Genomic DNA, 24751 nt, shown 5'->3' with positions numbered 1-24751 from the left:
CCCATTGTGTGCAGTGCTCGGCCCCTGCGGCGCTTGCACAGTCGGGACCTCTGCTGGACGTGACCCAGGGTGTACCACCTGTGAATGCTGTCCAGGTGACAGGAACTGAGTTTGCAGCTTTTGCTGACAGAATGTCTCTCACTATGTCACAAATTCTTGACACATTGCGAGCTAGGCCTGTACTTCAGGCCACGGACACTGTGCAATCATTGCCCCCTGGTCCCCCTCAGCTCCAAGCTCCGGGACGGGCATATACACCTCAGGGTGAAGACTCTGACTCGGACGATGGCCCCGGGCAGCCTAAGCGGGCTCGCTATGACGGGCCTTCACATTCATCTCAATGGTCAGGATCCCAGCGAGATGAATCTATGGGTGATGAGGCGGACGTAACTGATCAGGATTCTGATCCTGGGACCGCTCTCAATCTAGATACACCAGATGGTGACGCCATAGTTAATGATCTTATATTTAACATCAATAAGATGTTAAATATTTCCCCACCAGCTCCTCTTGCGGAGGAGTCAGCTTCGCAGCACGAGAGAATCCATTTCAGATACCCTAAGCGTGCTTTAAGCACTTTTCTGGACCACGCTGACTTTAGAGACGCAATCCAGAAACCCCACGCTTATCCTGAAAGGCGTTTTCCTAAACGGCTTAAAGATACACGCTATCCTTTTCCCCCTGAGGTGGTCAAGGGTTGGACCCAGTGTCCAAAAGTGGATCCTCCAATTTCCAGGCTTGCAGCTAGATCCTTGGTTGCAGTTGAAGATGGAGATGTTAAAGTTAAAGATGAGAGTTAAAGATGCCACTGACAGGCAGATGGAGCTCTGGCTGAAATCCATCTATGAAGCGATTGGAGCGTCATTAGCGCCTTCTTTTGCAGCCGTATGGGCACTCCAAGCTATCTCAGCCGGGCTTGCGCGAGTTGACTCCGTCACACGTCCATTTGCCCCGCAGGTAGCACCATTGACCTCGCAAATGGCGGCATTCGCGTCGTACGCGATTAATGCTGTTCTTGACGCTACAAGCCGCACGGCAGTGGCGTCAGCCAACTCCGTTGTTTTGCGTAGGGCCCTGTGGTTGAGACATTGGAAAGCAGATTCTCATTCCAAGAAGTGCTTAACCAATTTGCCTTTTTCTCGTGACCGATTGTTTGGAGAGCGTTTGGATGAAATCATCAAACACTCCAAGGGTAAGGACTCATCCTTACCGCAACACAGACAAACAGACCCCAACAGAGGAAGGGTCAGTCTGGTTATCGGTCCTTTCGAGGACCGGGCAGGTCCCAATTCGCCTCGTCAAAAAAGACTCAAAAAGACCAGAGACGCTCAGATTCTTGGAGGTCTCAGTCACGCCCAAAAAGGACAGCCGGAGGAACCGTTGCCAAGACGGCGTCCTCCTGACTTGCGGTCTCCGATTCCCACACCCGCGGTCGGTGGGAGGCTTTCCCACTTTGGCGACATCTGGCTGTCACACGTCAAAGACCGTTGGGTGAGAGATATTCTGTCTCACGGGTACAGGATAGAGTTCAGTTCTCGTCCGCCAACTCGTTTCTTCAGAACTTCTCCACCACCAGACCGAGCCGATGCTCTGTTGCAGGCGGTGGCCGCTCTAAAGGCGGAAGGAGTGGTGACCTCCGTCCCTCTTCAGGAACAAGGTCACGGTTTTTACTCCAATCTGTTTGTGGTCCCAAAAAAGGACGGATCGTATCGGCCCGTCCTGGATCTAAAGTTGCTCAACAGACACGTAAAAGTCAGGAGGTTCCGGATGGAATCCCTACGCTCCGTCATAGCCTCAATGTCTCAAGGAGATTTTCTAGCATCAATAGATATCAAAGATGCGTATCTCCACGTGCCGATCGCACCAGAGCATCAGCGTTTCCTACGCTTCGTCATACACGACGAACACCTGCAGTTCGTAGCGTTACCTTTCGGTCTGGCAACAGCCCCCCGGGTCTTCACCAAAGTCATGGCAGCAGTAGTAGCTGTTCTGCACTCGCAGGGTCACTCGGTCATCCCGTATCTAGACGACCTGCTTATAAAGGCACCCTCTCAAGAGGCATGCCAACACAGTCTGAAGGTGGCACTAGACACTCTCCAGAGTTTCGGGTGGATTATCAACTTTCCAAAGTCTCATCTAACCCCGACCCAATCTCTGACTTATCTTGGCATGGAGTTTCATACTCTCTCAGCGATAGTGAAGCTTCCACTGGACAAGCAGTGCTCGCTACGGACTGGAGTGCAATCTCTCCTTCAGAGCCAGTCGCACTCACTGAGGTGCCTCATGCATTTCCTAGGAAAGATGGTAGCAGCAATGGAGGCAGTCCCGTTCGCGCAGTTTCATCTGCGCCCTCTACAATGGGACATTCTACGCCAATGGGACGGGAAATTGACGTCCCTCGACAGGACTGTCTCCCTCTCTCAGACTGCCAAGGACTCTCTGCGTTGGTGGCTTCTCCCCACCTCATTGTCACAAGGAAAGTCGTTCCTTCCCCCGTCCTGGGCAGTGGTCACGACGGATGCGAGCCTATCAGGGTGGGGAGCGGTGTATCTCCACCACAGGGCTCAGGGGATGTGGACTCTGGAAGAGTCCACCCTGCAGATCAATGTTCTGGAAATCAGAGCAATCTATCTTGCCCTGCGAGCCTTCCAACAATGGCTGGAAGGCAAGCAGATTCGGATTCAGTCGGACAATTCCACGGCGGTGGCGTACATCAACCACCAAGGGGGAACACGCAGTCGCCAAGCTTTTCAAGAAGTCCAACGGATTTTGACGTGGGTGGAAAGCAGAGCGTCCACCATATCCGCAGTTCACATCCCAGGCGTGGAAAACTGGGAAGCAGACTTTCTCAGTCGCCAGGGCATGGACGCAGGAGAATGGTCCCTTCACCCGGACGTGTTTCAGCAGATCTGTTGCCGCTGGGGGACGCCGGACGTCGATCTGATGGCGTCACGGCACAACAACAAGGTCCCAGTTTTCATGGCACGGTCTCACGATCACCGAGCACTGGCGGCAGACGCCTTGGTTCAGGATTGGTCGCAATTCCGACTCCCCTATGTGTTCCCACCTCTAGCATTGTTACCCAGAGTTCTCCGGAAAATCAGGTCCGACTGCCATCGAGCCATACTCGTCGCTCCAGATTGGCCAAGAAGGTCGTGGTACCCGGATCTGTGGCATCTCACGGTAGGCCAACCGTGGACACTACCAGACCGTCCAGATTTGCTGTCTCAAGGGCCGTTTTTCCATCTGAATTCTGCGGCCCTGAACCTGACTGTGTGGCCATTGAGTCCTGGATCCTAGCGGCCTCAGGTTTATCTCATGAGGTTGTTGCCACAATGAGACAGGCTAGAAAACCATCCTCAGCTAAGATCTATCACAGAACGTGGAAGATATTCTTAGCGTGGTGCTTGGCTCAAGGGTTTTCTCCCTGGCCATTTGCATTGCCAATTTTTCTTTCCTTCCTGCAGTCTGGGTTGGAAAAAGGTTTGTCGCTTAGCTCTCTTAAGGGTCAAGTCTCCGCGCTATCCGTATTCTTTCAGAAGCGCTTGGCACGGCTTTCTAAAGTACGCACGTTTCTCCAAGGAGTTTGTCATATCGTTCCTCCTTACAGACGGCCATTGGAACCCTGGGATCTGAACAAGGTTCTCATTGCTCTCCAGAAGCCGCCTTTCGAGCCTTTGAAAGAGGTTCCCCTTTCTCGGCTTTCACAAAAGGTAGTTTTTCTTGTGGCGGTCACGTCTCTTCGAAGAGTGTCCGAGCTAGCGGCGTTATCTTGCAAATCTCCCTTCCTGGTGTTTCACCAAGACAAGGTAGTACTGCGTCCAATTCCAGAGTTTTCTCCCAAGGTGGTTTCTTCCTTTCATCTCAATCAGGATATCACTTTGCCATCTTTGTGTCCGCATCCAGTTCACCAATTTGAAAAGGGTTTACATCTGTTGGACCTGGTGAGAGCACTCAGGATTTACATTTCTCGCACGGCGGCTCTACGCCGTTCTGATGCGCTCTTTGTCCTAGTCGCTGGTCAGCATAAGGGATCGCAAGCTTCCAAATCCACCCTGGCGCGGTGGATCAAGGAACCAATTCTTCACACATACCGTTCTGCTGGGCTTCCGATTCCATCTGGACTGAAGGCCCATTCTACCAGAGCCGTGGGTGCGTCCTGGGCATTGCGGCATCAGGCTACGGCTCAGCAAGTGTGCCAAGCGGCTACCTGGTCGAGTCTGCACACGTTTACCAAACACTATCAAGTGCATACCTACGCTTCGGCAGATGCCAGCCTAGGTAGACAGGTCCTTCAGGCGGCGGTGGCCCACCTGTAGGAAGAGGCTGTCTGACAGCCCGTTCATGTGGTATCTTTTTACCCACCCAGGGACTGCTTTTGGACGTCCCACTGTCTGGGTCTCCCAATTAGGAGCGAAAAAGAAGAAGGGAATTTTGTTTACTTACCGTAAATTCCTTTTCTTCTAGCTCCAATTGGGAGACCCAGCACCCGCCCTATTTGTTCTTAGGGTTTCGTTTTTTCGGGTGCACATGTTGTTCATGTTGTTTCTTAAGTTCTCCGATCGTGTTATCGGATTGAATTTGTTTTTGAAACTGTTATTGGCTTTCCTCCTTCTTGCTTTGGTACTAAAACTGAGGAATCTGTACTCCTACGGGAGGGTGTATAGCCAGAAGGGGAGGGGCCTTACACTTTTAAGTGTAGTTCTTTGTGCGGCCTCCAGAGGGCAGTAGCTATACACCCACTGTCTGGGTCTCCCAATTGGAGCTAGAAGAAAAGGAATTTACGGTAAGTAAACAAAATTCCCTTCTTTTGCAAAATAATACTAGTTAGAAAAAGTGGCCAGATGTAACCTTAAAAGGGTGGTTCGAAGGCTGAGGAAACTAATCTAAATCCCTATCTATTTATTGCCCCAATGCAAACAAATTTTTAATATGGCTTTATTAAAAATTTAATTACTGTATTGATTCCCTCACCCCCAAAAAATTCCTGTCTGATGATGATTTGTTTGAGACTTACTGTGCAAACAAATCTTCATCAGGGGGCAGAGGCTGCTGTCACAGTCACTTCCCTGAAACAAAGTGTCATCAGTGACGCTTGTGTCAGGGGCTTGCACTGTCCCTGCTCTGTCCCTCACTGCCGTAATCACAGCCTCTGTCCCCCTGCTCTGAACACTTTTTTGAGTATCCCAGCATGCACTGGGATTCTCAAATGAGGAGTCCTCAGACAGGAAGTAGGGAAAAAAGCTCACCAGAAAGAAAACCACCAGCCAACACTGGTCATGATGGCAGATACATTCGCAGGATGCAGCCGGCCCCTTATGATAAAGATGGGGTTATGTGCAATGCAGTGTCTAGCTTACAGCCTAAAGAAAATGGTATACAATGATAAAAAATGTGAGGTATTGGTCATATTTTGGCCAAAAGACCTAAGCTCATAACCCAAACGTCATTATATACCATTTTCTATAGGCTGTAAGCTAGACACTGCATTGCACATACCCCCCATCTTTATCATAAGGGGCCGGCTGCATCCTGCGAGTGCATCTGCCATTTTGACCTGCGTTGGCTGGTGGCTTTTTTTTTTTTTCTGGTGATTTTTTTTTTTTTTATTTATGTCTTTTTCATTGAATTAAAAAAAACATTACTATAGTCGGGGAAGGGGAGGAAATTCTTAATACAGCCATATTAGAAATTAGTTTAGATTTAAGGCAATAAATAGGGATTTATACTGAAATTTTTTCAGCCTTCGGACTGCCCTTTTAATGCTCCCCTAGCGGACCTAACAAAAGTAGAGTCTTAACTTCCCGGTAGTGGGATCCTGGCACGCAGAGCGGGATTCCACAATCCTATCTTGCTCTCCGCGCAGTGATGGTGCAAAAAAATGAGACCTCACACTAATGCAGCTGAGCCACATACTTTACTAAGCCGTTACCAAACAGTAACAGCTCTTATGTAATATTATTATCTGATAAGTAACGGATGCAGCAAAAATGGGTTAGTGATAAGAGTGAGATCTTTTGCTTTCACAGCAAGGAGAGCCACAGAGGTTTGTAGGATCCTGCTCTGTATGCCGGGATCCCAGAAGCCTGAAATTTGGACCTGATGACTTTGAATAGTCAGTTCCTTTAAGGGAGCAAGAGAGACCCTCTTGACAGCTTTTCCTAATAAGTGTTCCTTAAAATAAAAATATCCCAGTCTGAGGCTGCCCATACTTTTCTTAAAGAACCACTCCTGCTTTTTTTTTTTTCGTTTTTTTCTATTTGTCCTTTTTGTTAGGTATGGTGTGTAAGATATTAAAGGGAACCTGTTAGGTCAAAAAAGCGTTATAACCTACAAGCAGGAGCATGTGTGATCTATTAAACCCTTCCTACTCATCCCTTTGTTGTAATATTGTGTAATAGGAAAGTAATAAAATGCGTTTAATTACTTACATGTTCCCTATGTAAATGAGCAGGGGCTGTAGCTCCATGGGCGTCTCATCGCCCTGTGGGCGTTTGCATGCTTTTCATGGTATCATTCCCCTGTGGGCGTGATACCATGGATGAGTGACCTCACGCCTGCTCCTTCAGAATCCCGCGCGTGCACACTTAGGCTAATTTCACACATCAGTTTTTGGCATCAGGCACAATCCGGCGTTTGCCTGATGCAACGGATCCGGCGCAGAATATGCAAAAACTGATGTGCCTGATCCTTTTTTTTTACGGTTCCAATATACCTGATCCGTCACATCCGTTTTTGCATCCTTTTCGTCCGTTTTTTTTTTTTTTTTTTGCTGGATCCGTTTTTCCAATACATTGGAGCACGCTCAGTTTACAAAAACTGATCCGGCGGCTGCATCTGTTTTTTACCGCATTACGCCGGATCCGGCGTCCATAGGCTTCCGATGTAAAACACACCGTGATGCTTTTTTTTTTTTTTGCCGGACAAAAAACGTTACAAGATACGTTCCCTCCGGCCGCCGCTTTAGGCAATTATGACGGATCCGGGAAAAGCCGGATGCAACGCAAGGCCTTCAGGCACAATCCGGCGCTAATACAAATCAATGTTTGATAAAACGGATCCGGCGCCGGATCCGTTTTACCCATTTTTTTTTTCCGGATTGTGCCTGATGGAAAAAATTGATGTGTGTAATTAGCCTTACCATTCTCACCGCCTCATCCTGGTGTTTACATGTCGGCTTCTGACGCGCACTGCGCATAACAGGAGCCACAGGAGTCTTCTGAGCATGCGCAGTGCGCATCAGAAGCCGACATGTAAACACCAGGATGAGAAGGCGGCGAGAATGGTAAGTGTGCACGCGTGTGATTCAGAAGGAGCAGACGTGGGGTTAGTCATTTAAATCCATGGGCGCACGCCCACAGGGATGTGATACCATGTAAAGCATGTAGACGCCCACAGGGCGATGAGACACCCATGTAGCTTCAGCCCCTGCTCATTTACATAGGCAATATGTAAGTAATAAAACGCATTTTATTACTTTCATATTAGATATTATTACAACACGGGGATGGGTAGGAAGGAGGTACTAGCTCACACAGGCTCCTGCTTGTAGGTTACAAGCTTTTTTTTTTTACCTGACAGATTCCCTTTAACATAGTTGCTATTTTGTGCCGGGCACAGTTGTGCTCCATATCTTACAAGAAGTAAACAAGGCACTCACACAATTGGCTGCAACGTGTATTTATTCAGTGTGCAAAAAAGAACGTTTTCGGTCGTACATGGATGACTGCTCCCATGCGGCGGTGGATACCGCGCCTGTCATCCCACGCTGACTTCCACTCCACTAATGTGCTACTGAGGAAGGTCCATGTAGGACCAAAAACTTTCTTCTTTTTTGCACATTGAATAAATACACATTGCAGCCAATTTTGGGAGTGCCTTGTTTACTACTTGTAACATGGCCTTGAACCTGAAGTGCACCCCGACGTTTACCAACACCTGCACAGAGGAAGTGCCATTTACTTATTATATTACAGTTGTGCTCCAATCCACTCCAGCACCATGTGACCACATCTGTGATCTCTCAGATCAGCGTGGAGCGGAGGATACTCAGTCGTTGTAAGACTACTCTCTCGCTTCATTGTGAGTCTCATAGACTTGAATTAAAAAAATTCAAGAATTGACCTCTACAGCAAGCAAATTATGATTGAGCAGTCACAAATGCAGTCACTTGGTGCATGAACCGAGCTGAGACCAGAAGAAAATAGTAACCATCTTACTACCTGACACTTACACACCCGATCCCTAAAAAGGGAGGGGGGAAATCACCAGATTTCTACATATGTAAGTAGATCTTATGTAAGTAGATCTTATACCTGATGAAGTACAGTGCCTTGAAAAAGTATACATATTGTGTGAACTTCTTGACTTTTGTTTTTTTCAGGTTACACACACAAATGTATTTTATTGGGATATTATATCCTATACCAGCATAAAGTATCAAGTATTTGTGAAGCGTAAAGAAAATTATACATGGTTTTAAAAATATGAAATAAGTCAATACTTTGTAGGACCCCCTTTTGCTGAAAATTAATGTTGTAAGCCTTTAGGGGTATGTCTCTACCACTGTTGCATAACTAAATTCTAAAACGTTATTTGCAAAATGGCTCTAGCTCATTGACATTGGAAGGAGAACCTCGGAGAACAGCAATTTTCAAGTCTAGCCACAGGTTCTCCATGGGATTTAGTTCCAGTCTTTGACTGGGCAATTCAAATACATGAATATGCTTTTATATAAACTTCCTTATAGCTCTGGCAGTATATTTAGTTGTTGTCCTGCTGGAAGGTGAACCTGCGACCCAGTCTCAAGTCTTTTGCAGCCTCTAACAGGTTTTCCTCCAGGATTGCCCTGTATTTAGTTCCATCCATCCTCCAAACAACTCTGACCAGCTTCCCTGTCCCTGCTAAAGAAAAACATCTCCACAACATGCTACCACCACCATGTTTGATGGTATTTTCAGGGTGATGTGCAGTGTTTTGTTTTTCCACCATACATAGCATTTTGCCCCAACAGTTCCACTTTGGTCTCATCTGACCTGAGCGCTATCTTCCACATGATAGTTTTGTCCCCTACATGGCTTTTGTGAACTGCAAATGTGAAGTCTTTTGGGTTGCTTTCAGAAATGGCTTTCTTTTTGACCCTCTTAAACAAAAGCCAGATTTGTGGACTATATGACTAATAGTTTGTTCTTTGGCCAATTTCTCTCACGACCTGTGGATCTCTGCAGCTCCTCCATAGTACCCATGGGCCTCTTAGCTGCTTCTCTAATTAGTGTTCTCCTTACTTTTGATGTCAATTTAGGTGGATGTCTGTCTTGTTAGGTTTGCATTTGTGCCATATTCCTTGCATGATGGATTGAACAGTGCCCCGTGAGATGTTCAGAACTTTGGGATTTTTTATTGTAATCTTACTCTACTTTACTACACTCCACAACTTTATCCCTGACCTGTCTGGTGTGTTCCTTGGTTTTCATGAGGTTGTTAGCTACTTAATGTTCTCAAACCTCTGAGGCCTTCACTGAACAGCTGTAGTTTGAGAATAAATTACACAGGTGCACTCAATTTACTAATTAGGTGACTTATGGAGGCAATTGGTCACTCTATTTTATTTATTGGTATCTGACTACACGGGGGCTGAATACAAATTCACATCACTGTTAAGATTTATATTTTTAAGATATTGCCAAAACCATGTGTGATTTTGCTTTACACTTCACAAATACTTGCTACTTTGTATTTGTGTATCACATAAAACCCAATAAAATACATTTAAGTTTGTGGGTGTAATGTGGAAGAATTCCGGAGGTATAAATACTTTTTCAGGTCACTGTAGGTGTATGAGTGTGTTTGAAGCCCGTTACACCATGATCTATGGCATTCATTCTGCATAGGTGTGCTCACATGATGGAACTGCCTAGTACAAATCTGGACTAAGTATTTTGAAGATAATCTGCACCAAAAACTCTGCCAGTCGGCATGAATTCTATGGTGCGTAACCGTTTGGCATGCATTAGTTGCAAAACATTGACCGATTTACCCACCAAGATTAAATACCCGATTCATCAAGACTGATATTTTGTAACCCAGTCATGATGAAGGGTGAGATGTAGTAATATAAGCCACGTTTATTAGGAGGCGTGATGAATGAATTTGGCTCATCTTTCAGACACTGTTGACTGGTTCTGGTGAAAGGATGAAAAGAAATGCCAAAAGTCGCATCCTTTTTTGCAGAACTTTCAACCAGGTTTTATTTGAGAGTTCCGTTGAAGACTGATGGATTTGGACCTAAGCGTAGTGAACTGATTAGGCTAGGTTCACATTTCCGTTAAATTGTATCAGTCACAATCCGCGGCTCTGGTAAACAACGGAATCTGTTTAGCGGATTCCGTTGTGTCCCATAGACTTGTATTAGTGGCGGATTGCGACTGATTACCTTGCGTTGCATCCGCTGCGCCGCGGTCAGTCGTTTTTGGACTGACCGCCGGGCGAAAGCTACGCAGAATGTAAAGTTTTTCGGGCCGTCAAAATTAATGCACCGCGCAGGAATCCATCGCAATCAGTCAAGCTTGTAATGTTTGTCTATGGTGCTGGATGCTGTCGTAATCCGTCTTACGACGGAATCCAGCGCTGGATTCAGTCATGCTCTACTGAGCATGCCCAGCATGTTTGGCACACCCACTGGGCTGTCCCAAACACAAACTGATCATGACTGATCCGTCAAAAAACAGATGCACAGCGGATGTAACGGACGCGACGAATCAGTTTTTTCACAGGATTCTTGTGAAAGGAATCCTGTGAAAAACACATCCGTTGCGTCAGTTGACATCTAAAAAACTACTGATCCGTCGCAGACTGATTTAAAACAACGGAAATGTGAACCTAGCCTTAACCAGCTAGTGGTGTCACTATATTAGTGAAATAGGCTTTTCCTTTCCCTTGTATCACTAGGAGATTGAATGTCATAAGTGACTAGCAAAATACATGATCATTTCTGCTTCCTTGTTTGTTTTTGGTTGACTTTTTTCCCCCTCATTCTGAAACTATTACAGCATGGGGTGACTGCCAATTGTAATATGCAGAATATATGTATATGTATAGTTTTGTTTCCTCTGTTTTCACTTTGCCTACTATCCGGATCTTGTCAATATATCTGCAGTATCTGATTGCTCTGATCCAGTTATTCATCACATGTGACAAATGTCTTTTCTCTTTTCAAGGGAGGAGAGTGAAAGTGTTCTGACACTGAAGGGTTTAACCCCAACTGGAATGCTGCCGAGCGGTGTGCTGGCTGGTGGACGGCAGACTTTACAAAGTGGTAATGCTGAACTGCTTGCTGTACCTCAGAAGCATGGGTGCACATCTTGCTTCGTATTCAACCCTACAAATAGCGCTTGCTGGGAGTATCTAATGCTTTTAGCTCCTGTCTTAGCGGCTGATGCTAATACATTGCACAGCTTTACTATGCAGTGAGAACAAGACATACATACCAGGGTACAAACATATTAACAGTTTCTCCATTTACTGATTCTGATTTGGCTAGAAAACACCAGTGATGGAAAAGACCAGACTAGCCCCAATGTCTGCTGTCTATGTTCTATTAGTAAATGCGTACGTTTTGTGCCCTGGTAGAGCGTGTTAAGTGGTCTCTGTAAAATGTCGCTACGTATTCCCTTGTTCTTATTCTTTTTCAAAGGTCTGGATTCTTCTAACTCTACTAATATTTTTGCTATTTATGTAGAACTGTCTGTTTTATGTTTAAGCAATAGACATTTTGCCTTTCTTTGATGGCTCTTCTACACGTGTTTACATGTATTCTAGATATCATTTTTTTTTTTGTCTTGGAGGGAAAGGTGGGGTGGTGGTGGTAAAGATGAATTTCCAAAATTCAATACCCTTGCACTGATCATGAGAACAGAGGTGCCGATTCCCTACTTGAATTGAATAGTGATAGAGAACCAGTCCCTTCAAGTGGGTCACGATTGGTCCATTCTCACGATTGGGCTGGTCCCCCAGCAAGCAGACACATCACTCATCTCGTTAATAGGTGGCAAGTATTGATTTTTGGGAAGCCACTTTAACTGTATACATTTTACATGATGACTTCAGTATCTGTCATTTTCTATTGAGTGAAGCAAAAGAAGAATCTTGGTGGTGAGTGAGTATTGTGCAATTCCTTTATCCCGGCATCCAGAACCCCCCGCCAAATTCTGATAATGCAGGACTTGAGAAACAGAAGACGGAGCAGACAAAACCAGCTGGGAGACGTGGTTATAGTTCCAGTGAAATAAAATAATTTTGGAATGAAAGGGGTTGTCTAGTACTCTAATATTCATTGCCTATCCTTAGGATAGATGGGTGGGGGTGTGATAGCTGGCACCTCCGCCAATCTGCTGTTTTCGATGTGGGATGGCCTTGGTTGCAGAATATCACAGCTCTTTAACTTGTATAGTGGCCATGGCAGGTACTACAGATACAACCTTATACATGCACAAAGGTCAGATGTGCAGTACCTGGCTATGCCCACTGTGCAGCTCCACACCTGGTCACATTTGGCCACCACCGGCACCCGAAAACTGCAAATCAGTGGTGTGTCTCATCCGCACAAATATGGTATTGATGACTTTTCCTAAGGATGGGCTGTCTATATTAAAGTATAAGACAACTCCTATATCAAATAATTCATATTTTATAATTTTGCACACATTGTCATATAAATAATATTGGACTAAAGAAATTTATATAAGTACGTGAAGAGAGAATAATCATAAATCTAAATTGTTTTTTGTACAAGGCTAAAACTTCCATTGCATGTCTTTACTACCATGATAGTATAACATGAGAATACTGATGTGTTGTAGGCTAAAGAAAAATTGGTGCAGGGGTTATTTTGCTAAAGTTCTAGCACATGACTAGGATGCACGCTCACTTTCTGATCTGTGAGGGTCTGCTCTGTTACCCCCAAGAAACCCGAGAATGAAGGGGCTGTAATGCTGGTGTAGGGCTCACAGCTGCAGGAAAAAAAGTGAATGAATGATGCATGAGGGCTGCGGCCCATTAACTCCTAGTATCGGTGAGGATAAGTGCCCCCACGTATCATACATTGATCATTTAGATTTACCCTTCCAAGTATGAGTTTACCTTTTGATGGACGATCCTCACTGTAATACCATTTTTTGGATCTCTTGACTGTCATTGCGTAAAATATCAACCTACAGGTGGCAACTGAATTTCATTTCAGAAAGCCACACTCGAGTTTCTTATATCTTTTAAGTGTGGCTGTGAATTCTGTATAAAATGGAAAATTTCCATGGTGTACATTGATGTGTGGCTCAGATTAGACCAGTCTCTAGAGGTACTGCTGTCGTCCATTAAGTAATTCCTAATTTGTCCTAGATTTTCCTTATATCTCCTCTCAGAATGGGCCCTGTATATCATTGTAGTAGATTGTAGGCATTTTGCACTCCCACTAAAGGACTTATGGAAATGGAAATGTGACAGTGATTTACATACAGTTTAATCACATATATAATCAAGTAACAAATGTAAATGGTTTATATGTATTAGGATGTACATTATCCTAGAGATATCTGTCATTTAACGGATGGGGGCAAGTGGCGGGAGATATTGTTGCATCTTCAAGGCAAGGCTGAAGTTCGAAGGTGTTGCAGAATGTAATGGGCATAATACATGGCTTTAAAGAGGACCTTTCATATTTATTTTTCGGTTTTAAACTGTAAGCATTGGTAAAAAAACAGACAGTGGAGCGTGGGTGATAAAAAATGATTTTATTTATATATATATATATATATATATATATATATATATATATATATATATATATATATATATATATATATATATATATATATATATATATATATATATATATATAATATATGCGCACACACACACACACTAGAGATATGGACTTTTGAAGATTATATACAAACTTTTACAAAACCTTTCCTCCAACGTGGCATTAACCCATTAGGAACGGAGTCATTTTTTGTTTGCTTTTGGTTTTTTTTTCCTCTCCGTATTCCAAAAGCCATAACTTTTTAAATCTTATATTGTTGTAGCTGTGTGAGGGCTTTTTTTTTTTTTTTTTTTTGGGATGAGCTGTACTTTTTTAACCGCCACCATCCATTTTATATTATGATGAAAAGTGGGGAAAAAAATTCCAAGTGTGGCGATATAGCAAAAAAGTACAATTCTGCAATTTATTTATTCATTTATTTTACAGTGTTCATTTGCCATAAAACTGATCACATTAAAAATTAAGAGCTAAACAAATTATGTATTTGATACCGCTGTATTCATAAAAGTCCAATCTATTAAAATATAAAATGAATCGGTTAACAGTGTAATCGCTGTATATAGCAGAAACTAGCCACAAGCTGGTTTTCACAGAAGTACTGTCATGACAGACATGGGTCTTCAGCAGACCCCTGGATATTATGATAAACCATCAGCGTCCCATGATCACGTTGCGGGGATGTCTGTGGGGTTAGAACAGCATGTTCCCTGCCAGAGATTAACAGCGATCTTTAATAGATTAACAGCGGCAGGCGGAGCGACGCTCCCCGGCTGCTATTAGAAGCAGATGATGGCTGAATAATTTAACCATCATCTTCCTGCAAACATGCAGACTCGGTGTGCGACCTGCATCAAAGGCAGGGAGACGAATAATAACAGACCCTGCGTCATACATCGTGCAGGGGTTAACAGAGTTTCTTTTCTCTGGGCATTTCTCCTCCCCACCCCCCTCCATATGATCACACTGCCTTCTTATGATTGGGCAATGTCATACATGGGGGGAATGCACACCCTTTCCTGAAGGGGGTAATTTGCATATTTTACAGCATTGCCTAAAAATATTGTGAAAGGTCCTCTCATACAGGTTAGTCTGCTGAAGTCCTACCTGTTTGCATCATATCGGATGCATTGTTGTTGATAAATCATCTTTTGTCTTCTTTTTTTCAGCATTCTATTATCTGTATGCCCATATTAACAGATTAGATAGGGCAAATGTGGTGATAGATTCCCTTTAAGGCTCGAGTCACACTTGTGAGAGACTCGCGCGAGTCTCACATCGCATCACCTGGCACGGCCACACACTCTCCTGACAGGAGCGGGTCAGCTGCATGTATTTCTATGCAGCTGAGATGCTCCTGTCAGGAGAGCTGCAGGCCATGTCAGGTGATGTGATGCAAGACTTGCACGAGTCTCTCACAAGTGTGACTCTGGCCTAAAGGGAATCGAAGTTTGAAAATTGCAAAAAATATTATTTTACATTTTTGTCAAATTTCTGATATTTTATATATATATATATATATATATATATATATATATATATATATATATATATATATATATATATATATATATATATATATATATATATATAAACGCAAAATGTATCGACCTAAATTCACCAATAACAAAGTATAATGTGGCACACAAAAACAGTCTCAAAATCACTGGCATATGTTGAAGTGTTCCAGAGACATGTCAGATTTGTAAAATTTGACCGGGTCACTAAGGGGTTATTCTAATATTATTTATTATAGCGCCATTTATTCCATGGCGTTTTACATAAGAAAAGGGGTATACGTAATAGGGAATACAAGGCACAGACCGGTTCAGGAGGTGAGAGGACCCTGCTAATAGATGGCTTTTCCTTCAGATAGGTAGGGGCCACCCGGCACCCCACCGATCAGCTGTTCAGGCTCAGACTGGCAGTTTCTTGGAGGCTGGAACCCAGCAGCTTGGTCATTGTTATAGCGGCCCGGCATGTCTAGGGGAGATTTGCGGTCTGGCTGCTCGTGGGTAGATTGTCCTTATATTACAAGCACTGGAGACCTGCGATGTATAGGGTTGGGGGAGCCTCTACCTTTATTTAAAAAATAAGTTACCTTTTCCTCTTGTGTTGACTGCAATGAGTAAAGATTTTTTTTTTCTACCTTTTTAGGTTGTTACCTTTTGTTTAAACATACCATAGACATTACTAAATACTCATTTCTCACATATTGTATTAATATAAATTGCATTTTTCCTTTCTTTCATTTTTGCTATCAACTGAGCATTGCAAATCTAACCAACTTGCTTTTTTAAATGCATCTGCTATGTATTACAAAGTGAATATTTGTATGAACCATACTTCTGGGCGGCAATTTATAACTATAGAATTGGTCATTGCCTTTTTTTGTTACCGATTTTACACTTCTCATCTTTTTCATTCATTTTGCATGCATCTGCTCACTTCTGTACAGCCACAGTTGAGGCAATTGAGGCTGATAAAGGTATGCTTAGTGTCTTTGCTACCAGCAGAGATTTCTTTGGGTTGGGGAAGTCAAATGTTATATGTAGATTTGACCCAGTTTTAACTTGCACAACCAGAGATGGATCTTTTTAGTGATCCGTCCCTATTTTCTGTACCCCAGATTAATTGTGTGTTATGTCCTCTTTGTAGCATGGTTCTATGGAGTAAATTGAATCTGTTTCCCTTTTTTTTTTTTTTCTATCCTTTACACTTCACTAGAACTTTGTGTACTTGTGTTCTGTGTTGTATGGTGGAAGGAAAGATCTAATATTTCTAGATCCATTTCTTCTCTTGAAGTTTAATGTATGCATGACCCAACATCCCAATTATCGTGGTATACAATTTTATGTGGTTGTACAGCTGTTCTGGTGGTGCAAGGTATTTTTCTGTTTTCTATTTTATAACCTTTGTATTTTAGCCTAGTGGAAGCATCTACTGTTGTGAACTCTAATAACAAGGTTTGAGATGTAAAATTTGCAACATTATATTGTTTGGAGAAAGTCATTGCTATGCCAGGCTATTTTAGGGTTAAACACAAATATACAGCGTTAATATCTTATATTGTATATACAGGAATCCTTTCTGTTAGCACTTTTGTTTTAAAAAAAAAAAAAAACAACTTCTTTCAGGAGATTTTAAACCTTAGTGTTGTAATTTAAAATGTTCTAGAATTATAATACTAAAAACCCCCATTGTGCACCTGGTCCTCTATGGCCTTGAAGCAATGTGCATCATACACTTGACCTTTGTTGCCAGTCATTGGGCTCAGTTTTGACGCTTCCATGTGCGGCATGAGGTCGCTGGGTCTAGTCTTCGGCTGCAGCGGTCACATGAATGATGTTTTTTAAATACCATTTCTTAAAATCTTGGGCAACCCCTTTGGATATTTTTTTTATCCTGTTTCCAGATGTGTCAGGCCGCATGGATGGTAGTATAATAGAAGGGGGTTCACAGCAGAATTGTAACCCCCAATTATACACTGAACAAAATATGAACACAACACTTGTTTTGGTCCCATTTTTAATGAGCTAAACTCAAAGATCTAAGACACTTTCTGTGCACACAAAAGGCCTTTTTCTCTCAAATATTCACAAATGTGTCTAAATCTGTATTAGTGATCATTTCTGCTTTGCCGAGATAATTCACCTCACAGGTGTGGCATATCAATATGTTGATTAGACAGCGTTATCCGTGCACAGGTGTGCCTTAGGCTGGCCAAAATAAAGGCCACTCTAAAATGTGCAGTTTTATCACCCAGCTTAATGCCACAAGATTTGAGGGAGTGTGCAGTTGGCATGCAGGAATGTCCACCAGAACTGTTGCCCGTGAATTGAATGTTTATTTCTCCACAATAAGCCATTTCCAAAGGCGTTTCACAGAATTTGGCAGCTCATCCAACCCACCTTACAACAGCCTTACTTTTTTGTAAAGTCCATGTTCGATATGAACACTTAACTGTTCGGTTATACTCCTCTGTAATTGTGAAGAAATCCTGTGGCCCATTATTGTGCCACTCATCCATGACCATCTCCTCATGTTACAGCATAAGGCACGATCCCATGTTTCAAGGATCTGTACACAATTCCTGGAAGCTGAAAACATCCCAGTTCTTGCTTGGCAGCATACTCCTCGGATATGTCTCCCATTGAGCATGTTTGGGGCTCTGGATCGGCGTATATGACAGCGTGCTCATGTTCCTGCCAATATCCAGCAACTTTGCAGCCAGTGAAGATTAGTGGGCCAACATTCCATAGGCCACAATCAGAAACCTGATCAGCTCATGCGAAGGAGATGTGTTGCAGTGCATGAGGCTAATGGGTCACACCAGATACTGACTGCTTTTGTGACACCCACCTCCTAGATTCCTCCAATACTGTAAAACTGTACATTTTAGAGTGGCCTTTATTGTGGCCAGCCTAAGGCACACCTGTGCAATAATTCTGCTGTCTAATCAGCATCTTGATTATGCCACACCTATGAGGTGGATGGATTATCGTCCCAAAGGAAAAGCTCTCACTAACACAGATATAGACAAATTTGTGAACAATATTTGAGAGAAAATTCTTTAGATCTTTGAGTTCAGCTCATTACAAATGGGAGCAAAAACAAGTGTTTTATATTTTTGTTCAGTGTAGTCTTATAAATGCTCATTTCTGAGACCATCCCAAACATTCACTTTAATATCGATGAGTGATACTAGCTCTCCTTTATTTTTTTTTAATTTATTAAATTTACTGTCCCTTCATACATTACACACCAAGTTGATATGGAGCATAAAATGTACTGTGAAGGGAACTTGAATCTGCACAACAAAAGCCGCCATATTTACCAGAATGTGGTCATAATGTATCACATATAGAGCATGCAATCATTTTATTTTTCTTATCTGCATGTGAATAGAATAATTCCCTATTCACTGTTTAATACATTTTATTTTTGCTGCCCAAAAAAACCCCTCCGCAGACGATTGAGCTGATATGAGGAGCTATCGGAGTTCACCCGTTTACAGTATATTCTAGTAACAGTATTTGCTGAAGCATGGAGCTGTACCTGTACGGAAGGATTAATAAAATAACAGAGTGTTCAGTTTTTCAGCTAAGTCCCACGACCATGATTCTTAACTAACTTTTCCTATTTATATTTTAAGCAATACGAGGATTCTCTCCACAACATAAAATCTGCAGCTTTGAAGAAGCAAAGGGATTGGACAGGATCAACGAAAGGATGCCCCCCAGGAAAGATGCCAGGCAGCAAGATGGTATTAATTCAGTAAATACAAATGCCAAGGAAAATAATGGGACTGGTAACAACAACGCCCAGTGACTGCTCCATGTCCAGGTTTACTCACACCTTGCCTGAGAAGTCCTAGATTCCTGCTTTGTGATAGAACAGCTTCAATAGCCATGGGGCACTAGAAGACCTAATAAGAGACAGCCGAAGGTCCTGGAAAACGCAGCAGACTCTTGTGTGTAAACTGTAAATCCAAACGTAAAGATCTGGAATCCTATACATGGGCAAGGCCAGAACCTGCCTGCTGACGGTCTCTGAATCATGGGAAAGCATTGGGCTGTTTTTCATGAAAGCACATCTAGTGTAGCATCTCACGCTTATCATTGTCGACACTTAAGTTTACAAATGGAAATCTGTTTTTTGTTCACTAGCTAGATTTTTTTTTTTTTTCTTTTCAATCAGAATTTAAGTACATCCCTTTAAATCCACTATTTATTTAAGACATTTGTTTATTAAATGTCTTTAAAAGATTAGACTTGTCTTACATATACCGAGGCTGCGAGATGCACTTTGCAAACCTACGAAGTGTAATGCCAAAAACTCCCCCGTTGGCTCTCCTGGCGTGCCGACCTCAGGTGTATTAATTAGATGTCGCTGATTATGTATTATATATATATTCACTGTATTTTTTAGTTTAAAGGATTCCGGAAAATTTCTACATAGGAACGTTTATTACTTGAACACAGATCAAACCGATATTTAATTTCAATATTTTACGCCCGAAATTTGTGGAGATATTTTTTTTTTTTCAACCCTTTAAAGTATAAAAGACAAAGATTTTCAAAAAGGCTAAAAATTAAAAAAAAAAAATAAATTGTTCATTCTAGGGTACTTTTAATTGAACAATGTACATTTTGTTAAAGTAAATTTTGATTCATATCAAGTCTGTAAAGCTTGGCATTGTATTTTGTGTATGCATGTTTTCTTTTTTGCAGATATTTAATATATAAACCTATGATGTACAGGAACTGCATCTATAGGGGACATAGATGTTATTGATACTTTTTAGTTTCTTGTGAGTATTAAAGTTGCTTCTATGGCTGATCACATGACTGCGTAGCTGCAGAGCTTTGACTCGCCTTCTTTCTGCAGAGACTTTGCAAAGCCTTTGCCGAACGAAAGGAAGTTGCTCTGTCCAAACCGTTACATTAGTGACTGTAAATCCAAGACTGCATGTTCATTTCTTTTGATATTTGCTGGACTGCTAAGTTTTAAACTCCAACAATTTACTACTTTGTTCCACAAATGAAATGTACTGATTTCCATTGTATTTTTGGTATATATTTTGACATTTTACCTTTTCATCTTTGCAACATCACTTGAAAACATGACTCCATTAAGTTACCTGCCCCCTCCAGTCCCTCCCCCTTTTCATTTCCATGCTTTACAAATTGTACATATTCTTCATCCAGGTTGAAATTTTATGCATGTTCTGAATTATCTAAGAGTTTTATAAAACTGTAGCACACGATACATTTTGTGCATGGGCCGCTGCTCTGAGCAGGGTGTCAATTTTTGTATGTTCCTGCCCTTTTGCTTTTTAATATAAGAATCTAGAATAAATAAAAAAAAAAAATCATTTTCCCTAATGGCTTAAAGGACAAACTGTTAATTGCCACATCACCATGCAACAGCAATGACTGAACTGAGTATAATTCTCCATCAAAAACCTGTAGATGTGTAAGCCCTCTATAAAATGTATGTTTCTTCTATACTGCCAAACTTCTTCCTCTACAATATGCAACCTATTTGCAGGCGATAATGTATGATGTTCTCCCGAATAAAATGAAATGTATTTAACAATAAACGATTCTTGCAGTTTGTCAGTAGACAAGGCTTATGGAGTGTTGTGATCTTTACTAGGGAGCGCAGCCAGTGATGATATACAGTGGAACCTCGGTTAACGAGTAACTCAGCGAGTATTTCGCTTTACGAGCAAAGCTTGCTGTAAATTTATAACTCCCTTTACGAGCAAGCTTTGCTGTACAAGCAAAATACTCACCGCACACACTTCCGGTTCCGTACTTTAATCGCCCTCTAACCCGCTCTTACAGTCCACACAAACACACACCTATTATGCTCACCTTACCTTCCGTTCCCTCGCCGGCCTCGCGGATCTTGTAGTTCGCCGGTACAGGATGTGTATCGGGTAACCATCGTGACAAGGGAGGAACTACCGCTGTCAGCCGCTTCTCAAAGGCAACACGCTGACTAATCAGAGGTAAGCGGCTCCTGCCTTTTGACGTCAGCGCTCTGGCAGCGGAAGGTCCGGCATAGGTCGCAATGGTTACCCGATACACATCCTGTACCGGCGAACTGCAAGAACCAGGAGGCCGGTGATGGAATGGAAGGTAAGGTGAGCATAATGTGTGTGTTTGTGTGTGTGTGTTTGTGTGCATGTGTGGAATGGGATATTGAACAAGTTGTGGAACGAATTGTCTGCATTCCAATGATTTCCTATGGGAAATCTTGCTTTGCTAGACGAGTAACTTTATTTGCAAGCACACTCCCAGAACGGATTGTTCTCATTAACCAAGGTTCCACTGTACTGGTGGCCAGGTCACAGCAGTCAGTGGCATCAGTAGTCATTGTGGGGTGTTCGTATTGCTAAAGAGGAATTCCACATGAAAGAAGTCATAGAATATGAGTTATAACAGTAGCAAGGGAATGTGAGCTGCAAATCTCTCAAAAACAGCCATAACTCGTAAGAAGATAAAGGTATGTGTCCTACCCTCTGAGCACAAGGTGGGGCTGCAGTCTTGCTTCCTCTGAGCAGTTGTTAACAATGACCGATTCTGGTATGATAACCAGGGCAAAGTATACATGAAAAGGAGGATTCTTGCCGCCACTACCCAGATCAGATGAGTTGTTGGTGACCATAAATGATTTAGAAAGGTGTATAATGGAAGTTTATGAGGAACTCAAGCAATTTTCCAGAAGATCTTATGGAAAGTGCTAGAGTTCCCCATAGACTTCCATTATACTCTGTTAACGAGGCAAGCCCTTCCGAGCGTCAAAATGCTCATTATGAGTACCGAGCACTGGAGCATGGTAGTGCTCGCTCATCACTAGCCATCTGTTTTTTCTTTCATTTGAAACTGATGTTTTTTGCTTACTGGATCAGTTTCACATGGATGTGTGTGTGTGTGTGTGTGTTGAGTGTATGCGATCTGATCTGTGAGTGTTGGCAAAAGGCAGAGGAGCACGGGGTGCAGCACAGCTGCTGGGACCGCCCACCGGAGGGCACAGGGAGAAGTGTGTGTGTGTGTATGCGATCAGATGTGTGCGTGTATACTATCAGATGTGTGCGTGTATACTATCAGATGTGTGCGTGTATACTATCTGATGTGTGACTGTGTGTGAACGTAAGCGATCGGATCTGTGAGTGTCGGCAGGAGGCAGAGGAGCACGGCATGCAGCACAGCTGCTGGGATCGTGTGGTGTGGTGTGGGTGGGTGGGTGTGTGTGTGTGTGTGTTTGTGATCTGATGTCAGCCAGACGCAGGGGAGGCGTGCAGCGTACCTGATGGGAGATCACAGAAGGATCTGGGAGCCATACAGACGCCCTGGGCTGGTAAGTATAACTATCCTGGGATGGGGGGCGGTCTGCTTTTTGTGGGGGGTAAACTTACCCCCAACCATGTCTCCTCAAGAATAAGACACCCCCTGAAAATAAGACTGCTTTTTTCAGGGCAAAAAAAATAAGACTGTCTTATTTTCGGGGAAACGGTAGTTTAAGAGCTCACCAGATTATAGAGCGCGAGTGTAAATTAAGTCAAGACCACTATTCAAAACGAGTGTAAGGTGGGACAAGAGACTCTGCTAAGGGATTAAGCTATCCTTTTTTTTTTTTATTATTATTATTTTTTCTATCAAAATTGTGGTTTATCCACACACCTTTTGTCAAAAGATTTGGCACACATAGTTACACGTTAGAAAAATGTCCTATGTCGCCTAAGCAGACCCTTTCATAAAATTATTTCCCCCCCCCACTTTTTATAGCTTTTATTAATTACTAGAAGGTGGCCCGATTCTACGCATGTAGTTCATGTATGATTTTTGTTTATATATATATAGATATAGATATATAGATAGATAGATGTTGTGTGTAGTTACCAAGTGTTTGTGTAGGGCGCTGTACATGTTCTGGGTGTTGTCTGGGTGTGGCGGGGGGTGAGAGCGGTGTTGTATGTGTGTTGCGTGTGTTGCGTTGTTTGTGGAGCGCTGTGTGTCTGTAGCGTATGTGTGTTGCGCGGTTTGTGTGTGTGTGGTGTGTTTTGGGGGGAGGTATGTTTTGTGCAATGTGTGTGTTGTGCGGTATGTGTGTATATTTGTGTGTGCCGTGGTGTTTGTGTGTTGGGTGTTGTGTGTGTGCAGCATTGTCTGTGTGTGTGGGTGTCTGTGTAGGGCAGTTGTTTGTGGTTCCCAGTGTGTGTGTGTGGTGTGTTGTGCAGTGCGCGCGTGTGTGTGTGTGTGTGTTGGGGGGAGGTGTGCACTTCCCATCGTGCTCCATCCCCCATGCAGCGCACTCCCCATCGTGCTCCATCCCCCATGCAGCGCACTCCCCATCGTGCTCCATCCCCTATGCTGCGCACCCCCCATCGTGCTCCATCTCCCATGCTGCGCACCCCCAAACGTGCTCCATCCGCCATGCTGCGCACTCCCAAACGTGGTCCATCCGCCATGCTGCGCACTCCCAAACGTGGTCCATCCGCCATGCTGCGCACTCCCAAACGTGGTCCATCCGCCATGCTGCGCACTCCCAAACGTGCTCCATCCGCCATGCTGCGCACTCCCAAACGTGCTCCATCCGCCATGCTGCGCACTCCCAAACGTGCTCCATCCGCCATGCTGCGCACTCCCAAACGTGCTCCATCCCCCATGCTGCACCAGCATCAGCCTCTACCCGCAGCATCAGCCTCTCTGCCCGCAGCATCAGCCTCTCTCCTCCCAGCATCAGCCTCTCTCCTCCCAGCATCAGCCTCTCTGCCCGCAGCATCAGCCTCTCTGCCCGCAGCATCAGCCTCTCTCCTCCCAGCATCAGCCTCTCTCCTCCCAGCATCAGCCTCTCTCCTCCCAGCATCAGCCTCTCTCCTCCCAGCATCAGCCTCTTTCCTCCCAGCATCAGCCTCTCTCCTCCCAGCATCAGCCTCTCTCCTCCCAGCATCAGCCTCTCTCCTCCCAGCATCAGCCTCTCTCCTCCCAGCATCAGCCTCTCTCCTCCCAGCATCAGCCTCTCTCCTCCCAGCATCAGCCTCTCTCCTCCCAGCATCAGCCTCTCTCCTCCCAGCATCAGCCTCTCTCCTCCCAGCCTCAGCCTCTCTCCTCCCAGCCTCAGCCTCTCTCCTCCCAGCCTCAGCCTCTCTCCTCCCAGCCTCAGCCTCTCTCCTCCCAGCCTCAGCCTCTCTCCTCCCAGCCTCAGCCTCTCTCCTCCCAGCCTCAGCCTCTCTCCTCCCAGCCTCAGCCTCTCTCCTCCCAGCCTCAGCCTCTCTCCTCCCAGCCTCAGCCTCTCTCCTCCCAGCCTCAGCCTCTCTCCTCCCAGCCTCAGCCTCTCTCCTCCCAGCCTCAGCCTCTCTCCCCCCAGCCTCAGCCTCTCTCCTCCCAGCCTCAGCCTCTCTTCTCTCAGCCTCCCCATCCCAGC

General features: G+C 44.0%; 1 protein-coding gene across 8 annotated transcripts in view; it reads left to right on the top strand.

Annotated features, from left to right (window-relative positions):
• PPP3CB (protein phosphatase 3 catalytic subunit beta) overlaps positions 1-20918 on the top strand; it is a 115531-nt gene extending 94613 nt beyond the window's left edge. For 5 of the 8 annotated variants that reach the window (XM_075348820.1, XM_075348824.1, XM_075348819.1 and 2 more), the window contains 3 exons: positions 11217-11314; positions 16272-16301; positions 18969-20918. In XM_075348820.1, the coding sequence (XP_075204935.1) occupies positions 11217-11314; positions 16272-16301; positions 18969-19144 (304 nt within the window). In that variant the 3' untranslated portion in view covers positions 19145-20918. The remainder of the gene's footprint in view (positions 1-11216; positions 11315-16271; positions 16302-18968) is intronic. The other 3 variants (XM_075348823.1, XM_075348826.1, XM_075348825.1) reach the window with 1 other exon arrangement.
• Positions 20919-24751: the final 3833 nt, after the last annotated feature.

Source organism: Anomaloglossus baeobatrachus, chromosome 5 (genome assembly GCF_048569485.1).
Source record: "Anomaloglossus baeobatrachus isolate aAnoBae1 chromosome 5, aAnoBae1.hap1, whole genome shotgun sequence".
Lineage (NCBI taxonomy): Eukaryota > Metazoa > Chordata > Amphibia > Anura > Aromobatidae > Anomaloglossus > Anomaloglossus baeobatrachus.
This window is presented reverse-complemented; position numbering and strand designations above follow the sequence as displayed.